General features: G+C 34.5%; 1 protein-coding gene across 1 annotated transcript; it reads left to right on the top strand.

Annotated features, from left to right (window-relative positions):
* The first annotated feature begins 2,723 nt into the window (after nt 1-2,723).
* On the top strand, nt 2,724-17,305 carry LOC128159316 (uncharacterized). The gene is made up of 28 exons (XM_052822372.1): nt 2,724-2,991; nt 3,157-3,323; nt 4,344-4,469; nt 4,598-4,750; nt 4,869-5,080; nt 5,263-5,355; nt 5,730-6,053; nt 8,138-8,880; nt 9,103-9,162; nt 9,785-9,895; nt 10,005-10,135; nt 10,345-10,476; nt 10,862-10,930; nt 11,077-11,165; nt 11,501-11,627; nt 11,974-12,076; nt 12,346-12,404; nt 12,730-12,852; nt 13,103-13,185; nt 13,984-14,032; nt 14,327-14,493; nt 14,604-14,778; nt 15,035-15,098; nt 15,436-15,805; nt 15,938-15,998; nt 16,130-16,261; nt 16,544-16,630; nt 16,737-17,305. Exons 1-28 carry the CDS (start codon nt 2,859-2,861, stop codon nt 16,833-16,835), a joined length of 4,242 nt encoding a protein of 1,413 aa, XP_052678332.1. The 5' UTR covers nt 2,724-2,858; the 3' UTR covers nt 16,836-17,305.
* Nucleotides 17,306-18,885: the final 1,580 nt, after the last annotated feature.

The following is an 18,885-nucleotide window of genomic DNA, read 5'->3' as shown; positions in this document are numbered from 1 at the left end:
CCTCAGGAATCCGGGGTCACCTAATTGTCACAAGTCCTAGTTTAGGCGCCCTGCGCCTTGTTTATGTCCCTATATAATATGATAATATAGTTATTATAACGATTATTCTTGGCGCCGTGGGGCCAAGAACGGCATAATTATTGAAGGTTCTGAGACCGGTCACCCCCGGGCAGGACCCCCACCCTCAGGAATCCGGGGTCACCTAATTGTCACAAGTCCTAGTTTAGGCGCCCTGCGCCTTGTTTATGTCCCTATATAATATGATAATATAGTTATTATAACGATTATTCTTGGCGCCGTGGGGCCAAGAACGGCATAATTATTGAAGGTTCTGAGACCGGTCACCCCCGGGCAGGACCCCCACCCTCAGGAATCCGGGGTCACCTAATTGTCACAAGTCCTAGTTTAGGCGCCCTGCGCCTTGTTTATGTCCCTATATAATATGATAATATAGTTATTATAACGATTATTCTTGGCGCCGTGGGGCCAAGAACGGCATAATTATTGAAGGTTCTGAGACCGGTCACCCCCGGGCAGGACCCCCACCCTCAGGAATCCGGGGTCACCTAATTGTCACAAGTCCTAGTTTAGGCGCCCTGCGCCTTGTTTATGTCCCTATATAATATGATAATATAGTTATTATAACGATTATTCTTGGCGCCGTGGGGCCAAGAACGGCATAATTATTGAAGGTTCTGAGACCGGTCACCCCCGGGCAGGACCCCCACCCTCAGGAATCCGGGGTCACCTAATTGTCACAAGTCCTAGTTTAGGCGCCCTGCGCCTTGTTTATGTCCCTATATAATATGATAATATAGTTATTATAACGATTATTCTTGGCGCCGTGGGGCCAAGAACGGCATAATTATTGAAGGTTCTGAGACCGGTCACCCCCGGGCAGGACCCCCACCCTCAGGAATCCGGGGTCACCTAATTGTCACAAGTCCTAGTTTAGGCGCCCTGCGCCTTGTTTATGTCCCTATATAATATGATAATATAGTTATTATAACGATTATTCTTGGCGCCGTGGGGCCAAGAACGGCATAATTATTGAAGGTTCTGAGACCGGTCACCCCCGGGCAGGACCCCCACCCTCAGGAATCCGGGGTCACCTAATTGTCACAAGTCCTAGTTTAGGCGCCCTGCGCCTTGTTTATGTCCCTATATAATATGATAATATAGTTATTATAACGATTATTCAGGGCGCCGTGGGGCCAAGAACGGCATAATTATTGAAGGTTCTGAGACCGGTCACCCCCGGGCAGGACCCCCACCCTCAGGAATCCGGGGTCACCTAATTGTCACAAGTCCTAGTTTAGGCGCCCTGCGCCTTGTTTATGTCCCTATATAATATGATAATATAGTTATTATAACGATTATTCTTGGCGCCGTGGGGCCAAGAACGGCATAATTATTGAAGGTTCTGAGACCGGTCACCCCCGGGCAGGACCCCCACCCTCAGGAATCCGGGGTCACCTAATTGTCACAAGTCCTAGTTTAGGCGCCCTGCGCCTTGTTTATGTCCCTATATAATATGATAATATAGTTATTATAACGATTATTCTTGGCGCCGTGGGGCCAAGAACGGCATAATTATTGAAGGTTCTGAGACCGGTCACCCCCGGGCAGGACCCCCACCCTCAGGAATCCGGGGTCACCTAATTGTCACAAGTCCTAGTTTAGGCGCCCTGCGCCTTGTTTATGTCCCTATATAATATGATAATATAGTTATTATAACGATTATTCAGGGCGCCGTGGGGCCAAGAACGGCATAATTATTGAAGGTTCTGAGACCGGTCACCCCCGGGCAGGACCCCCACCCTCAGGAATCCGGGGTCACCTAATTGTCACAAGTCCTAGTTTAGGCGCCCTGCGCCTTGTTTATGTCCCTATATAATATGATAATATAGTTATTATAACGATTATTCAGGGCGCCGTGGGGCCAAGAACGGCATAATTATTGAAGGTTCTGAGACCGGTCACCCCCGGGCAGGACCCCCACCCTCAGGAATCCGGGGTCACCTAATTGTCACAAGTCCTAGTTTAGGCGCCCTGCGCCTTGTTTATGTCCCTATATAATATGATAATATAGTTATTATAACGATTATTCAGGGCGCCGTGGGGCCAAGAACGGCATAATTATTGAAGGTTCTGAGACCGGTCACCCCCGGGCAGGACCCCCACCCTCAGGAATCCGGGGTCACCTAATTGTCACAAGTCCTAGTTTAGGCGCCCTGCGCCTTGTTTATGTCCCTATATAATATGATAATATAGTTATTATAACGATTATTCAGGGCGCCGTGGGGCCAAGAACGGCATAATTATTGAAGGTTCTGAGACCGGTCACCCCCGGGCAGGACCCCCACCCTCAGGAATCCGGGGTCACCTAATTGTCACAAGTCCTAGTTTAGGCGCCCTGCGCCTTGTTTATGTCCCTATATAATATGATAATATAGTTATTATAACGATTATTCAGGGCGCCGTGGGGCCAAGAACGGCATAATTATTGAAGGTTCTGAGACCGGTCACCCCCGGGCAGGACCCCCACCCTCAGGAATCCGGGGTCACCTAATTGTCACAAGTCCTAGTTTAGGCGCCTTGCGCCTATTTACCGAGGGATATTTTCCCGTCGGGATCGAAAAACTAGTCGATAAGCATATTTAGAACGGAGTTAGTGCGTTGAAGTTAGTGCGTGCTAGCTTGACTTTAGTCATGATTAAAAAGGCAACCCAGAAAGTAACAATTGAATCGTCATATATGATGTTGCACCAATATTTAATTGATTTTTGTGACCTTTATTTCGAAAGTCGTTATCATGCACACCATGCACACATGTAGTGTAAAATTACAGTAGTGGTATGGCAGAAGCTCCGCTTCACGTTGTTGTTGCATCCCTGGAAGACGCCGAAAAACGGATAAATGAATTCGAAGTTGAAACAGTAACTAGTTTCACTGTTTTCCGTCGTAATAAGGGATTCAGAGAGGTCTTCAGTGGCAAGTGCCTTGTTATGTTAACTATGTTTAATATATAGAAAATGTTTTCATGTCTGTGTGATATTCAGAGTGATATATTTAATATACAAACAAGTTATTCAGTTTTCAAGTTTGAAATTTATACATTGAGAAAATACCATTTATTGCATATTATTTTACTAGCAGACTTAGGTAAACACAGAGTGAAGTGGGAGGATGTGAGTCGTGGGGAAGGACCAAAAATTCAGTATAATGGAACCCCATTCATAATATTAGGTTGGGATGTAAGAGAGTGCCAGTTTGGACCTGACAGAAATGTGACGAAAAAGCTAAAGTATCAGTTGGAAAAGGTATCTTAAAATTTTGTTACACACACAGTATAGGGCAGGGTATCGGCTGGGAATTTTGTATTGCAATATAAAATTTGCAATATATTTACATGGATTTTAACTGTATTGCGATATGTTTTGAAAACTAATGTATATGAAATGAATCTAGACCACAGCAAGGCATGTTTGGTCAGTCTACGGTGGCAAATAGGGTTTTGAATTGAAAGTTCATTCTATATTATGACAGTAGGTAAAGAACTACAAGTCAGCTGATGTTTAGATATTCAGACCTCTTAATGTTTATGCATTTAATTAATAAAGACTTTCCATTGATAGAATGGAAACAAAATTTTCAGTTCGATACACATGCATACATACAGTTTTATTTCTGAGCATTTCCAATGCCATTAGTTCAGAAGTTTGATTATCAGTTATTGTATATATATAGCATCTCTCATGATTTGCGATGGTATATAATTTTTATCCAACAAGTTGTGAGTTTTCTATCCCCGAGCCTTGGCAAGGGGATAGAAAACACACAACGAGTTGGTTAAAAATCATATACCATCGCAAATCATGAGAGATTCTTTTTATCACATGTTTTACCACGTCTTTTGTTAAACCTTAATCTTTTCTGTAAACATTTTAATTGTGAGCCACACAACACATTTACTACAAGACGTCAACAACTTTACGCATGGAAAAAAGTTCCTTGAAGATTAACAAACAAGCATTTCATTTTCTAACATATTTTTATCAATTTATGAAAAAAATTAAACAGCATGAAATGCTTCACATTTATAACTTCACACTTTTCAACTGAATTATTTTGTTACATTTTCATTCTACGTCAATCATCACCTAAACCTACATAATGTTTAATTATGACGTCACGTGGCGTAAGAACACACAGTGTAATATCAAAAATTTATCCCATGAGTGATATCCACCGCATATTGAGATAAACATGTGATAAATGCACGTCTTCATATAGTGGTTCATAAGAAAATGTATCACTTGGGAGATTGCTTTTATTCCTAGACCGTGGAAGGAAAAAAAGACCATTCCTACATACAAAAAGGCAGGACGTTGGTTCAAAACACAAAGAAGCAGGATTGTCCTGCAAGAATTCACTTAAAAAGAATATGTGTTTTTCCAGAATATAAGGTAAGTTACAAATTCTGTTTTGTCATGTACTTAGTATATGAGTCACCAAATTTAATGTTTTATATTAGAAAATTCTCTCAGATATTTTGAGCAGATGTTAAGTAACTTGGATGATTTTTCTTATTCAGATCAATGGCCCAGACTCCATCTGGAAAAGAAAAGACCAGTCGCGAAGACTGAAAACTGATCTTGAGAATAAAAAAGATCCAGTGACATGGGAAGAGGAGATCCATATTCTTTTTCCCTCTCTGGATGATCATAGGAACCATGTTACTGGACAAGTATTTTAAAAAAATACAAATGATAAATTTGTTAATGTGATATGCTTTGAAAATTTGACCTCTAGGTATATTGGCTTCATTATTTCTTAATACAATGTTTGTTTTTTTTATTCTTAAGCTTGCAGGGATTTGTCAGCCTATTGACAAAGTAATTAAAAAGAAAATTCAATGTCTAATGGATGAGGGTGTCACCAAAGTAGCTGAAATGAAGCGTCACATTAAGAGCTTCAGTAAAAAAGATCTTGGAAATACATCTACCCAGAATAGACGCTTCTATCCATTAGATAAAGACATTAGAAATGTGATGGATTCCTATAAAAATCAAACAAGGTTAGGTCATGTATATTCAGAATCGTATATAATTCCCCAAATTTATATAAAAAATCAATTTAATTTACATGTATTCAATGAAATGTATACTTAATTGATTTGCATATTTAGAAGACATGCAAGAAAAATGGGAAATATGATGTGTGTACGTTTTTAATCATTTTGATTAAATTCTATTGTAGATTTTCAAAGGATGATAAAGAAAATCTTGAGTTGTTGTTAGAAGAATATAAGTCTGTGAATGACAAAGACAGTTTCTACCTTGATATCTCTGAGTATGTGCATGCCGTGGGTTCTTTATTCAGTCATTAGTAATTTGATATCTTTAGTAAACTATTGTTTTAATCTGCAAAAGATCTAGAATGTAATTGCAAAGGAAGGTATATTTACTCGGACATTTTTCTACATTTTCGTACTCATTTAAAACTGTAACATTTTAAATCCCTGCAACTTACTCATCTTACAAAGAAGTTCTTAATTTTTTTTTTTATATTTAATTGTGCATGCAGGTAATCAGACATGATTATCATGTGGGAATAGTAATTGCAGGAATGTACAGCATAACAACCATTATTAAATTCCTATCATCGCCGTTTTAGAGATTAATCTTTTTATTTATGAATTCATTATAAACTACTGTTTATTACAGAACTGAAGATTTCCTATTTGTTGGCCAAACAGAATGGCAAAAAAGATTACTCAATATGTATGGTCAAGAAATCTGTTTGTTGGATGCAACCTATAAAACAACAAAATATGACCTGCCAGCATTCTTTGTGTGTGTTAACACCAATGTTGGTTACACCATTGTTGGCTGCTTCATTACTGCAAATGAAACAAAGAATTCAATAATGAGAGGTCTGCAGTATTTTAAGGACTGGAATGTAAATTGGCATCCCAAATATTTTATGACTGATTTCGATACATCTGAAATTAGTGCTATAGAGGAAACTTTTGAAGGTAAAAAGATGGTGTTTTTATTTCTTTGATATTTTGCTGTTGTATGGCAAGTTAGTTTTCCTTACTGGTGAACAATTAAGAGTTTAAAAATGACTTCATTTTTATATATACATGTATACATTTTGAATTACAAATATTTTTATTCAATATTAAATAAATGTCAATGAAAGTAAGGGGTCAAGAATAACTCACTGTGTTCAATATTTCATTTTTTCTTAACAAATTGTTTATTACAGCAGAGTATTGGTAAGTTGTTTAAATTGTTGTCAGAGTGTGTGGGCTTTTCGTTGTGTGTGCTCTCATCCAACATCTTGAGACTGTATATATATATTTTCGTTTCACAAAATCTCACCTCATCTCAGAGTGTTTCAGCATTGATGATAAAAAATCATCAATTCTAGATCATTCTGTTAGTAATATCATCAAGATTAATATGCTTTCTATGACATCTTTAACCTGCAGATGTATTTATAATTTTGTATTTACATATACGTCTCATCCATGCAGAACTCATTTTTCACTGTTGTCAGCAGACTTCATAACTTTCCTCTCACATATACACCTTTTGTTTTATATATTTAAATTTACTGGTAAGTTTGGTGATGGAGTAAATACAAGAAAAAAATTATTTGGTGTTATAATTAAATATGGTTCATGGTAGATGTTCTCATAGATGTAGCATTTAACATAAAAAAATATTAATAAATATTGGATAAAAGCAGACAAAATTAGATATATCTTTTCAATGCAATGTAAATAAATATATGTATCAGTTAATTTAAAAATACAGTTAATATTCTTATGCCTTAATTACTTAATCCATCCCTAGATGTAGTGATAATGGTTAGTGCTTATTAAAATGTGGAAAAAAAAAATAGAAAACCATCTATTGCTAGTGTAAAACACCATATTATCTTCAGTAATAATGATTATATTTATTAATCTAAAAAGGAAAAGAAATCAGATCGAGTATAAACAGTGTATAACATGTTTCTTTGTTTTTGAAATATTAAGACTTTATTTGAATATTTTGGACCAAAAAGGCAATATATTTACATTTTAGGTCCTTATAGAATAATAATAACCATCTTAGCAGATCTTTTAAATAAACAGAATGGGGTAGACATTGGTAATTGCAGATATTCATGTGGAAGTCTTTGATTTTATCTCATCATAATTATTTGAATTTGCAGATTGCCACGTTTATTTATGTGACTTCCATAGAGAACAAGCCTGGGACAGGTGGCTCAAGTCACACGTCAATGGTTGTGCAGAGTACAAAGATGAGATACTTTCGATGTAAATGCGTCATAGTTAAATATGTGATTTGAAAAATTATTTTATTTTAATATATACTTTTCTGACAATTATCTGACGCAGCAATAATATAAGGAATTCTGTGTTGACGGTATGCTTATAAAGATCCACAAATATCCTGTTATTTATTAATCTGACATGAAAGATATGGAATTATATGCAAAATTTATCTAATCACTGATGTCATCATATATACATGTGATATATACTAGTAACTGCTTCTCAATTTTAGAACATTTACTTGTACATGTAGGTTCCGAGAAATAGCTAAATCCACAACAGAAAACCAATTTGAGCAGAACTTGGACAATTTACATTCCAGCAAGATTTGGAAAAACAAATTGAAGCTGCAACAATGGTTTGAGCGCATTTGGCTAGCTAATTATGAGGTAACAACGTATAATTTTTTTTTACAATGTATAACATTTTGAAAAGAATAATGAAATTGCATGTTTGAAATTTAATTTGTCATTAAAATCATGTATTTAGGATATAATTATGTTTTTTAGAGATGGGTAAGCTTGTTTAGGAGAAGTTTGTTCAATGTCAGAGTGTCAACAACAAATGGACTTGAACGACAACACCTAAAATTAAAACAAGAATACCTTTCTCACACAAGTGACAAGTCATTGTCAAACCTTGTCAATGTCCTTTTTTCGCAAGTCTTTCCTGAAAGTTACACACGGTTTGTACCAGATTATTATCAGTACGTAAGATAATTTTTTGCACTAGAAAATAGTTTATTACATGTATAATAAAATCATTAATTATTATTTGCAGGTATATTCAGTACAATGCAAGAAGCTTGGATTCTTGTAAAGCCTACATCACCAGCATTCCAAGTTTTTTGAAAAATAGACCAAGAATGCTTGTAGGACACTGTGTGAAAAGAATGCCTCCTCAAGTACTGGTGATACCAGGGGAAAACATAAGAGAGAGGTCATCTGGAAACTTTCAGGTGAAGAGTGTGGATTCTGGAAGTGTGTATGATATTAATCTAGAAACACCATGTCCATCCTGCACTTGTTATGACTGGCAGAAATATCACCTGCCATGCAAGCACATGCTTGCAGTATTTCACAATTATCCGAGCTGGGACTGGGACTTTTTACCAGCTGAGTACCGGGATGCCCCCCACTTTAATCTTGACTTTGAAATTTTGGAGTCCATTCCGAATTTTGAGTCAAAAATTAAACAATCATGTCCAGTAGAAACATCTCCAGAAATTCCAGTACATGTATCTCCAGATGAAAGACCCAACAGTTGCACAGATGCAGAAGAAAGAGAAAGCCGGTTAACAGATGCCCCATCAAACACCAAAGACTGGCTTCAGTGCAGAGAGCTGGTTAAACAAATTCAAGGCAGCATAATGAATGTTTGTGGACTCAATATCAGCAACATTGTTCAACAACTGAAACAAGTTGCTAATGTATTAAAGGAAATTGAGCCAAAGGATGATGACCTTCCTGTAATAATGACACCAAAACGAAAAAGGATCAGAAACATGGATGATGTCTCACATAGTATGACTTTTATTTTAGACAGTGTTAAAATTAAATAAGTTCTAGTTAGTACACGTACTGTTAAATGCATGTATCATCTGCTTAAATATTAACTATATATGTTATTTAAAAATCAATTACTAGTATTTTTTATAATAATCATTCAGTAGAAAGTATCATAAAGCTATATTATTTTGTATTATAATAGCCAACAAATCATTGCTTGTATTGATTATTTTTCAGAGAGAAGAAAAGTTTCAAATTTGCCAAGGCCCAAAAAAATAAAATCAAGGAAGCAGAAAGGTATTTTTTTCTAATAAATAAAATGTACATTTCTGATATTCATGTAGCAGTGGCACATAATTATGCATTATACAAATATCACATATAATGGTTTAGAGGGTGACATGCCAGAATGTTTGCCCCAAGGTGACAGGAAAGTCCTGAAGTGTTATGTCACCCAATGACAAGGGTTTAGATCCCTCTCACTGAGGGCAAACATCCTGGTATAGTCACCTGAGAAGCCATGTTGTATATTTAAAATAAAAAAATGTGTAAAACCTTTGAGTTTGGACAAATAATCTAAAAATGCATTCATGATGTCAAGAATTATATCCTCTGTTGTTTACGTTTGCCTAGCAACTGACTTCATGTAATCTCAAACCCGAGGTACAATGCATAACAAAATAGGTGAAAATGATCAAATAGGTGTTATAACTGTTTCCTTTTGGTGATATGCTAGTAACTGTTTCCAATGTGATTCAGCATTCATCAGGGTTTATAGTAAAACTTATTACATGTGTGATGTAATAGCTCGTACATGTACATGTATTGGTATTTAATATGTTACAATGTTGCACCTTATAAAATTTCTATGCATGTAATAAGTTTAAGAGCAATATTAAACATATTTGTTAATTTACAGCAAAGACAACAAACATATCGCTAAAAGATGTCTGTACCCCATCTGAAACTGATGTCCATATGTCTGAAGAATATCAAGATTTAACTACAACGGCAAAAGATGAAATACAGCGTATGCTCAGCTTATATTATCCTTTTTAATCTTGTTAAACTGAAGAGAGCTGAAAGGTTAAACATTAAATGCCAAATTATTCAGTGAAAAAGAAACATTATTTTTTCAGTTCAAAAAGAAGTGAACAAAATCTGGGATCAGGCTGAAAGAACAGGTTATGTCATGGCAAGGTGTGGTGATACTAACCTAACTGATGAGGACATCATCTCATTGAAGGGGAATAACTGGTTGACTGACCAAGTAAAAATTTATAAAATATACTAAGGAAAATATAGCAGATCTTAAAAACAAAATAACTGATTGATATAATATTTTAAGGTTCTCATTACACTTAGTAGTACTTGTTGTTATCAAATTGATGCTGATTCAAGTATTGATTGAAGATAATAAAAAGATATAATTGAGAAATATCAATTTCTGTTGAGGTATCAATGACTTATTTATTTAAGGTCATTGACGCATGTTTGGGGGCCATTGCCGAGGCAGAAACAGACAAGGGAAACAAAGTCTATAAAATGGTCACTTCAACAATGACATCTATATTGGATGGACATTGTCTTCAAAAGATGCATTTAAGAGATGTATGTAGCAAATCTCTTTTTGCACATTTTCTTGTATGTTTCCAATTTATCAATGAATGATTCCTAATATTAATTTTTTCTTGTTTTCTTTATGAAATAAATATGGTAATATACAGTGTAGCTAGCAAATGAAATGACTTGGATTCTTTTAATCAAATTTAATTTTTTTATTTTCCTGTTGTGTATATTCATACCTGCATAAAATTAAATATTAGCTGTAAAAAAAAATTTGTCTAAAAGATAGCATTAAATTTTGAATACTGATGATGCATGGATATGCCCATGTAAAACAAAATTGTCTTGAAATGCTTTCATTTGAAACATGTTTTTGGTGAGCTTGCATGCATGCACTTACTGTATCCTAAGAATATTTTTTTGTCTTTAGGTTCAGTTACATGGCTATCAAGTAATAATTGGGGCTTATTTCCAAGAGATGGGACATTGGGACCTTGTGGTAATTAATCTTTACTAAATGTAGAGTAACATTTAATTTCAGTATGAGACTGTATTGATAGATGGTGAGGTGAAAGCTAGATCACATGTATTTAAATGTTTTATTTTTCAATCATATTTAAATGTGTTTTACATACCCATAAATAGGTAATAGAGCCAATGACAAGAACTATATTCTTCTATAATCCTCTTGGTGAGACCCTTCCACAGAAGATGCACATACAAGAAAATTGGAGGTTTGTTCTATTAGGAATTGAAAATAGCATTGAACTTCACTAAAATGAAAGGAAGGTTTATAACTTAATGAATCTTTTGTTAAAGAATACATAAGGTGTATATAATGTAAGGTGCAAGTTCTCTGTAAATGTTTATTAATAGACTAATAGAAGCATCACTTAATTGAACAAAAAAGTCTTTACTGCAGTGCAACACAAATGCTCCTACTTCAGTTAAATAGTTATGCTACTTTTACCTTTTTTACCACATTGCAAAAATTGGGAGGTTAACACATATTTATAAATGTTTCATTCACGTTTTTATTTGTTTAAAGTCTAAGGTCTTTTAATTTCAGCCATTTCTTCAACAGAAGAATAAGTCTTGGGCTGGAGGTAGGCAAGTCAGGGGAGAAATGGACTCTTAAAACTGTTCCTCACACAAAACAGCTGGATGGGCATAATTGTGGTGTATATATAATTCTGGTAGGAAACATAAAATAATTATGAATAAATCTCTTTTAATATTAATCTGATTCAAAATGCACACATGCAATATAAATTTGTGTATTGTATTGGTTTGTGTTTAAAGTCAAGAAAGTCTAATGATTTTATTATAGAACTTAACACATATTTATTAGCATATTTACAGTAATTTATAACTCTTTATTATTTTCTTAGACCATATTTTTAATTAAACCATTAAAAGTATTTCTTTTTAACTATTGCTAAGATCATATTCTAATAGTGCCAAAATAAGATGCTCTCTTACAATTACAATGTATGGTTTTATACCCTGTAAAGAAAGAGACATTATATTTCTTATTCTTAGTTTTGTGAAAGATATTTTACAAAAGAGAGTATTTCAAACATTACTAGTGAAGAACTGAGGAATACCAGGGTGAGGCTTGCTAATAAGCTGTTGATGTACCAAGGTATGCAAATCAACCCAGAAATTTAAATAAATTTAACCTTTGTGCAACTTAATATAAGAATTGACAGAAAAAAGCTTAACACTTTATAATGTGCCTAATATGTACTCATGAATGTCTGTTTGATTTTATATATAAACAGCTGCTATTGATTCTCAAAATATATTTCACAGTATAAATATGCTACAAGATGGAAGCTCTAAATTTTCCATGCAAAGAATTTTCAATTCAATAAAGTGTAATGTATGGGTTTTTTTTTGTTCAATTTGCAGTATACATCAAAGACAAATGTCCAGCATGTGGATTTCAAATGAAACAAAGGCAAAATAAGGTATTCTCCTTTTTAGATCATTGAGTTTTTACATTAGGCAAAGAAATACGAAATTGCAAAAACCCACATTTGAATTGTGACCTTTTTATAGCTCTGCTAATCAGAAACCAGAAGAGCTTATGCATTGGAAAGGTGTCCGTCGTGTATCAAGAGACTAAACCAATAATCATTCTTCTATTTATTGCTGTTGCAAAGTTTTTCCAAGTGCTACTTTTCCGTTCCTTTAATCTTATAAGTACAAACCAGTTGATCTACAGTCTTGTCAGAGAAGTGGTTTACATTTTGAATTGTGTTTCCTTTTTCTTTTTTTCTTTTTTTTTTACAGATAACTTGTAGACAGTGTGACAGGAAATTTCACAAGTTGCCACATTGTGTTGGAGAATCTCTTCAAGGGGATGGTTTCGAGCATTTTACCTGCAGGCAATGTCTTGCCTGTGTGAGAGAGACAGTTAGTTTCATGCATAAAACATGAACATGTTTGTGAATCTTGGTCTTTTGTCTTATAAAGACTGCAATGATTTGGCATTTAGCTATGTCACCCTTCTTCTTGCTTAGAGTTTAATAAGGTGTTAAAACTAGAATTCAGAGAGAATATTTAATACTGACCAACTGAATGTCTTTGAATGAAATTTGTTTTAAATATATGCAGTTCCAACAATTTTCATCTTTACTATTTTTAACTATTTATTCTGATACAGGTGTCAGAAGATAGTGTTACCATGAAGGTTCCTCAAGCAAAAAATGTAAACCAGATGCATAGCACAGATATTCAAGAAAACAGGTATTTATACAATGTATATGTATAGATATTTAAGTTACCCAAACCACTTACCAGTACTTGACATATTGCTGTCTGGGTTTTTTTTGGGACATGTGTTAACACTCAGACATTTTCTGCTTTTTTTCTCAACCAATTTCAACCAATTTTGACACATAGCATTTATGGATAAAGGGAAACAAAAGTTGTGAATTTTATTTTCCTGCACCCCTGGGGGTGGGACTGAGAGTCCCAAACCATCAAAATTAATGTAATCTTCAAATACCGGTACTGTCTTTCCACCTGAATAGCAAGAAGTCAATCAAACTGTTGACCTGGATATTATAAGCATTGAGCCCTCTACTGAACTTGAAGCCCTGAGGAATGGGGTTCTGGTGTTAGAGTTATATAGTAAAAATGCATTATATCTCCTCCTGCGCATCTAGGAGGCAGAGTGAAAAGTTGTATTGAGTAGGAGGATATTTTTACTGGATAGGTGAAATTCAGGACCAATTGAAAAGATCCACATGTAACTGCATGATTTCTTTACTGAATACTAGACTAACTATTTTGTTGATCCCTGATTATCCTTTTGGGCAACAAAGCTTTATCTATCAGTTTTTGTTTTGTACTTTTCATGAATCCTTCATAGTGTTGTACTATCCTTTGGTTTAAGTCCTCAGAGCTTCCTGCTCTGTAAATTGAAAGAATTAATGAACAAAGTTGAGCTTATACAAGCAATCTTTTGCTATGCAATGAACAGGTTAATTATTCATTTGTTTATTTCATTTTTTCTGTACTTGATAAATTTATATATTGCAGAAAAACATTTGATATACTCCAAATTTTCAAGGACGCTGTGTTTAAATCAGTAAGTGAAGTACTGGAATTTTTCTGTGGATTAAAGAACATCAGGAATTAAATATTTTATCAAAACAAAATTAATACCTAAACTTTAAATCTGCAAATTTCACAATCTTTTTCTTAGGAATATTTCTTTCCACAAACCATTTATTTTATTGTCTTCTTTATTTAAAATAATTTTTTAGTCGTAAAAATAGATATGGATTTCAAACTAAGGATCAATAATCAATAGAATAACATTACTGTCTGTCATTTAAATTCACATACATTTAGTAATTAACTCTGCTTCCAAACAATTTAGGATTTCTCTGAGAAAGACTGTGAAGATTTGATGGACGCAATGCAACATTGTGGCTGGAATAGCATCACAAGGGCAGCAGAGGAAGTGGGTGCTAAAATTCCAGCATTACCTAATAATGTCCAAACCAAATTTCATGGATACAAATGTTTGGGTGACTTTGGTGATGGGTATGTGATACATGCATTGCAATTTAAAATAGTGAATTCATTGTGATAACATATTCCTATAGCCATTCATAATGTTTATTTTTGTTCCTCATCAAGTTAATTTTTTCCAGATATATAAGTCTCCTTCCAGCATCAATTCGGAAAAATGATATGTGTCCTTTGGATACAGGATGTTCTCCTTCGGAAAGTTTATTTGCCTCCATTAGTATCTTACTATGGGGAAATGTCTACAAGAGGCAGTTTCTTAAACTTGCTGTTGTTTGCTCTGAAATCAGACACTGTCCGGTGAGTATTTATAGCTGCAGTAATTTTAAAAGGTCCATGATGTTTACTTAGGAAAAAAAACTTAGCTGTCACTTTTCTTTCAACCTAATTAGGAATTTAATTCTTTGCAGGTATTTTTTTGTATTGTTTATTGATTTCAAATACCGGTATTATACATATATGTACCATTTTACTTGCTACATAGGCTACATGTAGGGAAGTTTCTTTTCTGATTTCTGTAGTATGAATATATATGTATCTTTTTTTTTTTCACAAGGATAAAAAAAATCTAATATGGAAGGCAATAAATTCAACATCCACAAAAGATACTGAAGATATGTGTAAGAATTAAATTTATTTTACCTTCTTGAATATAATCAAAGTTTTTTGTAGAAAAAAACATACCCGTATATACCACTAGTACCTATCTGTTTATCTCTTTCTTTCTTTTCACAATGTCACAGGCAATTTGGCAATGTTACCAGTACTAAGTAAACAATATTCTGAATTTATATACTGCATTTTCTGTCTGAAGAGCTAACATGACTAAAATGCACTAACAGTAAAGTATTTATTCATTTTGGACTGTAGAATTCTGTTTATGTATATTATATTGTTTTATACAGTGTAGATATATATATTTTTTATTTGTGTATGTATTGTTTCTTTGACTTTCAGGGAAGATGCATTTGAAAAACCTTGCTTCTATCACGCAGCACAATATCATTGTCTATACCAACAGTGGGTCAGAAATATATTCCAGTGAGGAAAGACAGGTCTTTTCTCATCATTTCCCATTACTGTTGATAACACTGAAAGGAGCTTCCAGCATGTCATATTTGCCATTGGTTGAAAGTTTTTTTGTTGGTAGAGGACGTAGATTTTATGAGAAATGTGGAGCCACTGCATTTGGGGTGTGCCAGGGAGATTTTGGGGAAAAAATATCTTGCACTCTCTGTGGCCAAAACTATCATAGGCATTGCATTGAAATAGATGATGAGCCTGCATACTGTGGATGCCATATTCAAATGCCATTCAAGCTTAAAGAGTAATTATTTAGTCCTTAAAATTTATTTCATGTACTTTGATATGGATACACCTCAAATAGGAAATAAATTGATCATTTTGCTGGAGTAATGATAGCATGCAGTCAATCTTTATATCTATCTATCTATTTCAGTCTATCATTTTATCAGAGTGACAAGGATGTTCATAAAGTCCTAAAGAAAATAGACATACAGGTCAGTAACCTATTCAAAGCTACATGCATGGGCATTCTACAATGTTTAGTACAATTGTTCTCATCAATGTTCTCATCAGTGTGCTCAAACATTCAATTTTTGCTCTTTTTAAAATTTCATTTCTATGGTAGGAACTGATCAGGTCAATAGAAAGTGGGGAAAAGCTATCATTTAGAATGGAGATAACCAAAGGCAAACACTCTCGGAGGAAACAGTGGCTTATAGAAAAAAATAAAAGTATCATGGCCTTGTCAGAAAAGATGGTAAAGTTTTATTCATTCTGTTTTTGGTTTTATATAAAAGTTGTAGCTACAACGAATGAAGAGAGGAGTCTACCTTTGTAAAACATACTTATGTAAAATTGTTTTGTGGTCACTCATTACCCAATGTACTGTTTATGCAAGAGGCAAATAAAATTTTAAACATTTCATGAATATCTCCAAAACATTACCACAATGAGTATTTTTTGGCATGTATTTCACAATATAATTGTACATGTATTTCATGAATGATATTTTGACCGGATCTCTTTAACTATTTTCTAGATTGATTTCCTTACCAGCAAGGTAAAGAAAACTGCACACTGCTGTGGGAGATATGTAAATTATGCACTTGACATTTACATTCCAGAGGTATAATAAGTACTGCAAGTTAAAACACAAGTTCAAATATTGTATGAAATATTCTAATCATAGCTTCTTTTTGTGATACCTGTCAGAAATTTCTTTATTATTACAGATTTTGATAAAAGTTATTCAAAACCAGGAAACAGTTAATAGATTCCAAGCTGAATTAATCATGGATGAATTACCAATATCTGTCCCAGATGTGCAATGAGAACAGAAGCAGTAATGGCAGTAGTGTCTAATATATGTCAGTATAAAAGATTGATGACATAATTGAAACTATACATATCTGTACATGATGTATAATGAAATAGTATTTGATGTTGGAAGGTAACTATGTCTATATACGTGTTAACCTACCTGTACCTGATGTGAAATGAGAGAGTATTTGATGAAGGTATATGCCAATGTGTATAAAAGTGTTAACCTACCTGTACCTGATGTGAAATGAGAGAGTATTTGATGTAGGTATATGCCAATGTCTGTATAAGTGTTAACCTACCTGTACCTGATGTGAAATGAGAGAGTATTTGATGAAGCTCTATGCCAATGTCTGTATAAGTGTTAACCTACCTGTACCTGATGTGAAATGAGAGAGTATTTGATGAAGCTCTATGCCAATGTCTGTATAAGTGTTAACCTACCTGTACCTGATGTGAAATGAGAGAGTATTTGATGTAGGTATATGCCAATGTCTGTATAAGTGTTAACCTACCTGTACCTGATGTGAAATGAGAGAGTATTTGATGTAGGTATATGCCAATGTGTATAAAAGTGTTAACCTACCTGTACCTGATGTGAAATGAGAGAGTATTTGATGTAGGTATATGCCAATGTGTATAAAAGTGTTAACCTACCTGTACCTGATGTGAAATGAGAGAGTATTTGATGTAGGTATATGCCAATGTCTGTATAAGTGTTAACCTACCTGTACCTGATGTGAAATGAGAGAGTATTTGATGAAGGTATATGCCAATGTCTGTATAAGTGTTAACCTACCTGTACATGATGTGAAATGAGAGAGTATTTGATGAAGCTCTATGCCAATGTCTGTATAAGTGTTAACCTACCTGTACCTGATGTGAAATGAGAGAGTATTTGATGAAGCTCTATGCCAATGTCTGTATAAGTGTTTACCTACCTGTACCTGATGTGAAATGAGAGAGTATTTGATGTAGGTATATGCCAATGTCTGTATAAGTGTTAACCTACCTGTGCCTGATGTGAAATGAGAGAGTATTTGATGTAGGTATATGCCAATGTGTATAAAAGTGTTAACCTACCTGTGCCTGATGTGAAATGAGAGAGTATTTGATGTAGGTATATGCCAATGTGTATAAAAGTGTTAACCTACCTGTACCTGATGTGAAATGAGAGAGTATTTGATGTAGGTATATGCCAATGTGTATAAAAGTGTTAACCTACCTGTGCCTGATGTGAAATGAGAGAGTATTTGATGTAGGTATATGCCAATGTGTATAAAAGTGTTAACCTACCTGTGCCTGATGTGAAATGAGAGAGTATTTGATGTAGGTATATGCCAATGTGTATAAAAGTGTTAACCTACCTGTACCTGATGTGAAATGAGAGAGTATTTGATGAAGCTCTATGCCAATGTCTGTATAAGTGTTTACCTACCTGTACCTGATGTGAAATGAGAGAGTATTTGATGTAGGTATATGCCAATGTCTGTATAAGTGTTAACCTACCTATACCTGATGTGAAATGAGAGAGTATTTGATGTAGGTATATGCCAATGTCTGTATAAGTGTTAACCTACCTGTACCTGATGTGAAATGAGAGAGTATTTGATGTAGGTATATGCCAATGTGTATAAAAGTGTTAACCTACCTGTGCCTGATGTGAAATGAGAGAGTATTTGATGTAGGTATATGCCAATGTCTGTATAAGTGTTTACCTACCTGTACCTGATGTGAAATGAGAGAGTATTTGATGAAGCTCTATGCCAATGTCTGTATAAGTGTTAACCTACCTGTACCTGATGTGAAATGAGAGAGTATTTGATGAAGCTCTATGCCAATGTCTGTATAAGTGTTAACCTACCTGTACCTGATGTGAAATGAGAGAGTATTTGATGAAGGTATATGCCAATGTGTATAAAAGTGTTAACCTACCTGTACCTGATGTGAAATGAGAGAGTATTTGATGTAGGTATATGCCAATGTCTGTATAAGTGTTAACCTACCTGTATCTGATGTGAAATGAGAGAGTATTTGATGAAGCTCTATGCCAATGTCTGT

The sequence above is a fragment of the Crassostrea angulata genome, chromosome 8 (assembly GCF_025612915.1).
Source record: "Crassostrea angulata isolate pt1a10 chromosome 8, ASM2561291v2, whole genome shotgun sequence".
Taxonomy (NCBI): Eukaryota; Metazoa; Mollusca; class Bivalvia; order Ostreida; family Ostreidae; genus Magallana; species Magallana angulata.
Note: the sequence above shows the minus strand (reverse complement) of the source record. Positions and strands in the feature narration are given on the sequence as shown.

Coding starts and splice junctions, on each gene's coding strand:
- LOC128159316 (XM_052822372.1), top strand. CDS start 2,859: ATGGCAGAAGCTCCGCTTCACGTTGTTGTTGCATCCCTGGAAGACGCC. Junction 2,992..3,156: donor GGGATTCAGAGAGGTCTTCA/GTGGCAAGTGCC, acceptor TTATTTTACTAG/CAGACTTAGGTAAACACAGA. Junction 12,077..12,345: donor TAAGCTGTTGATGTACCAAG/GTATGCAAATCA, acceptor TTCAATTTGCAG/TATACATCAAAGACAAATGT.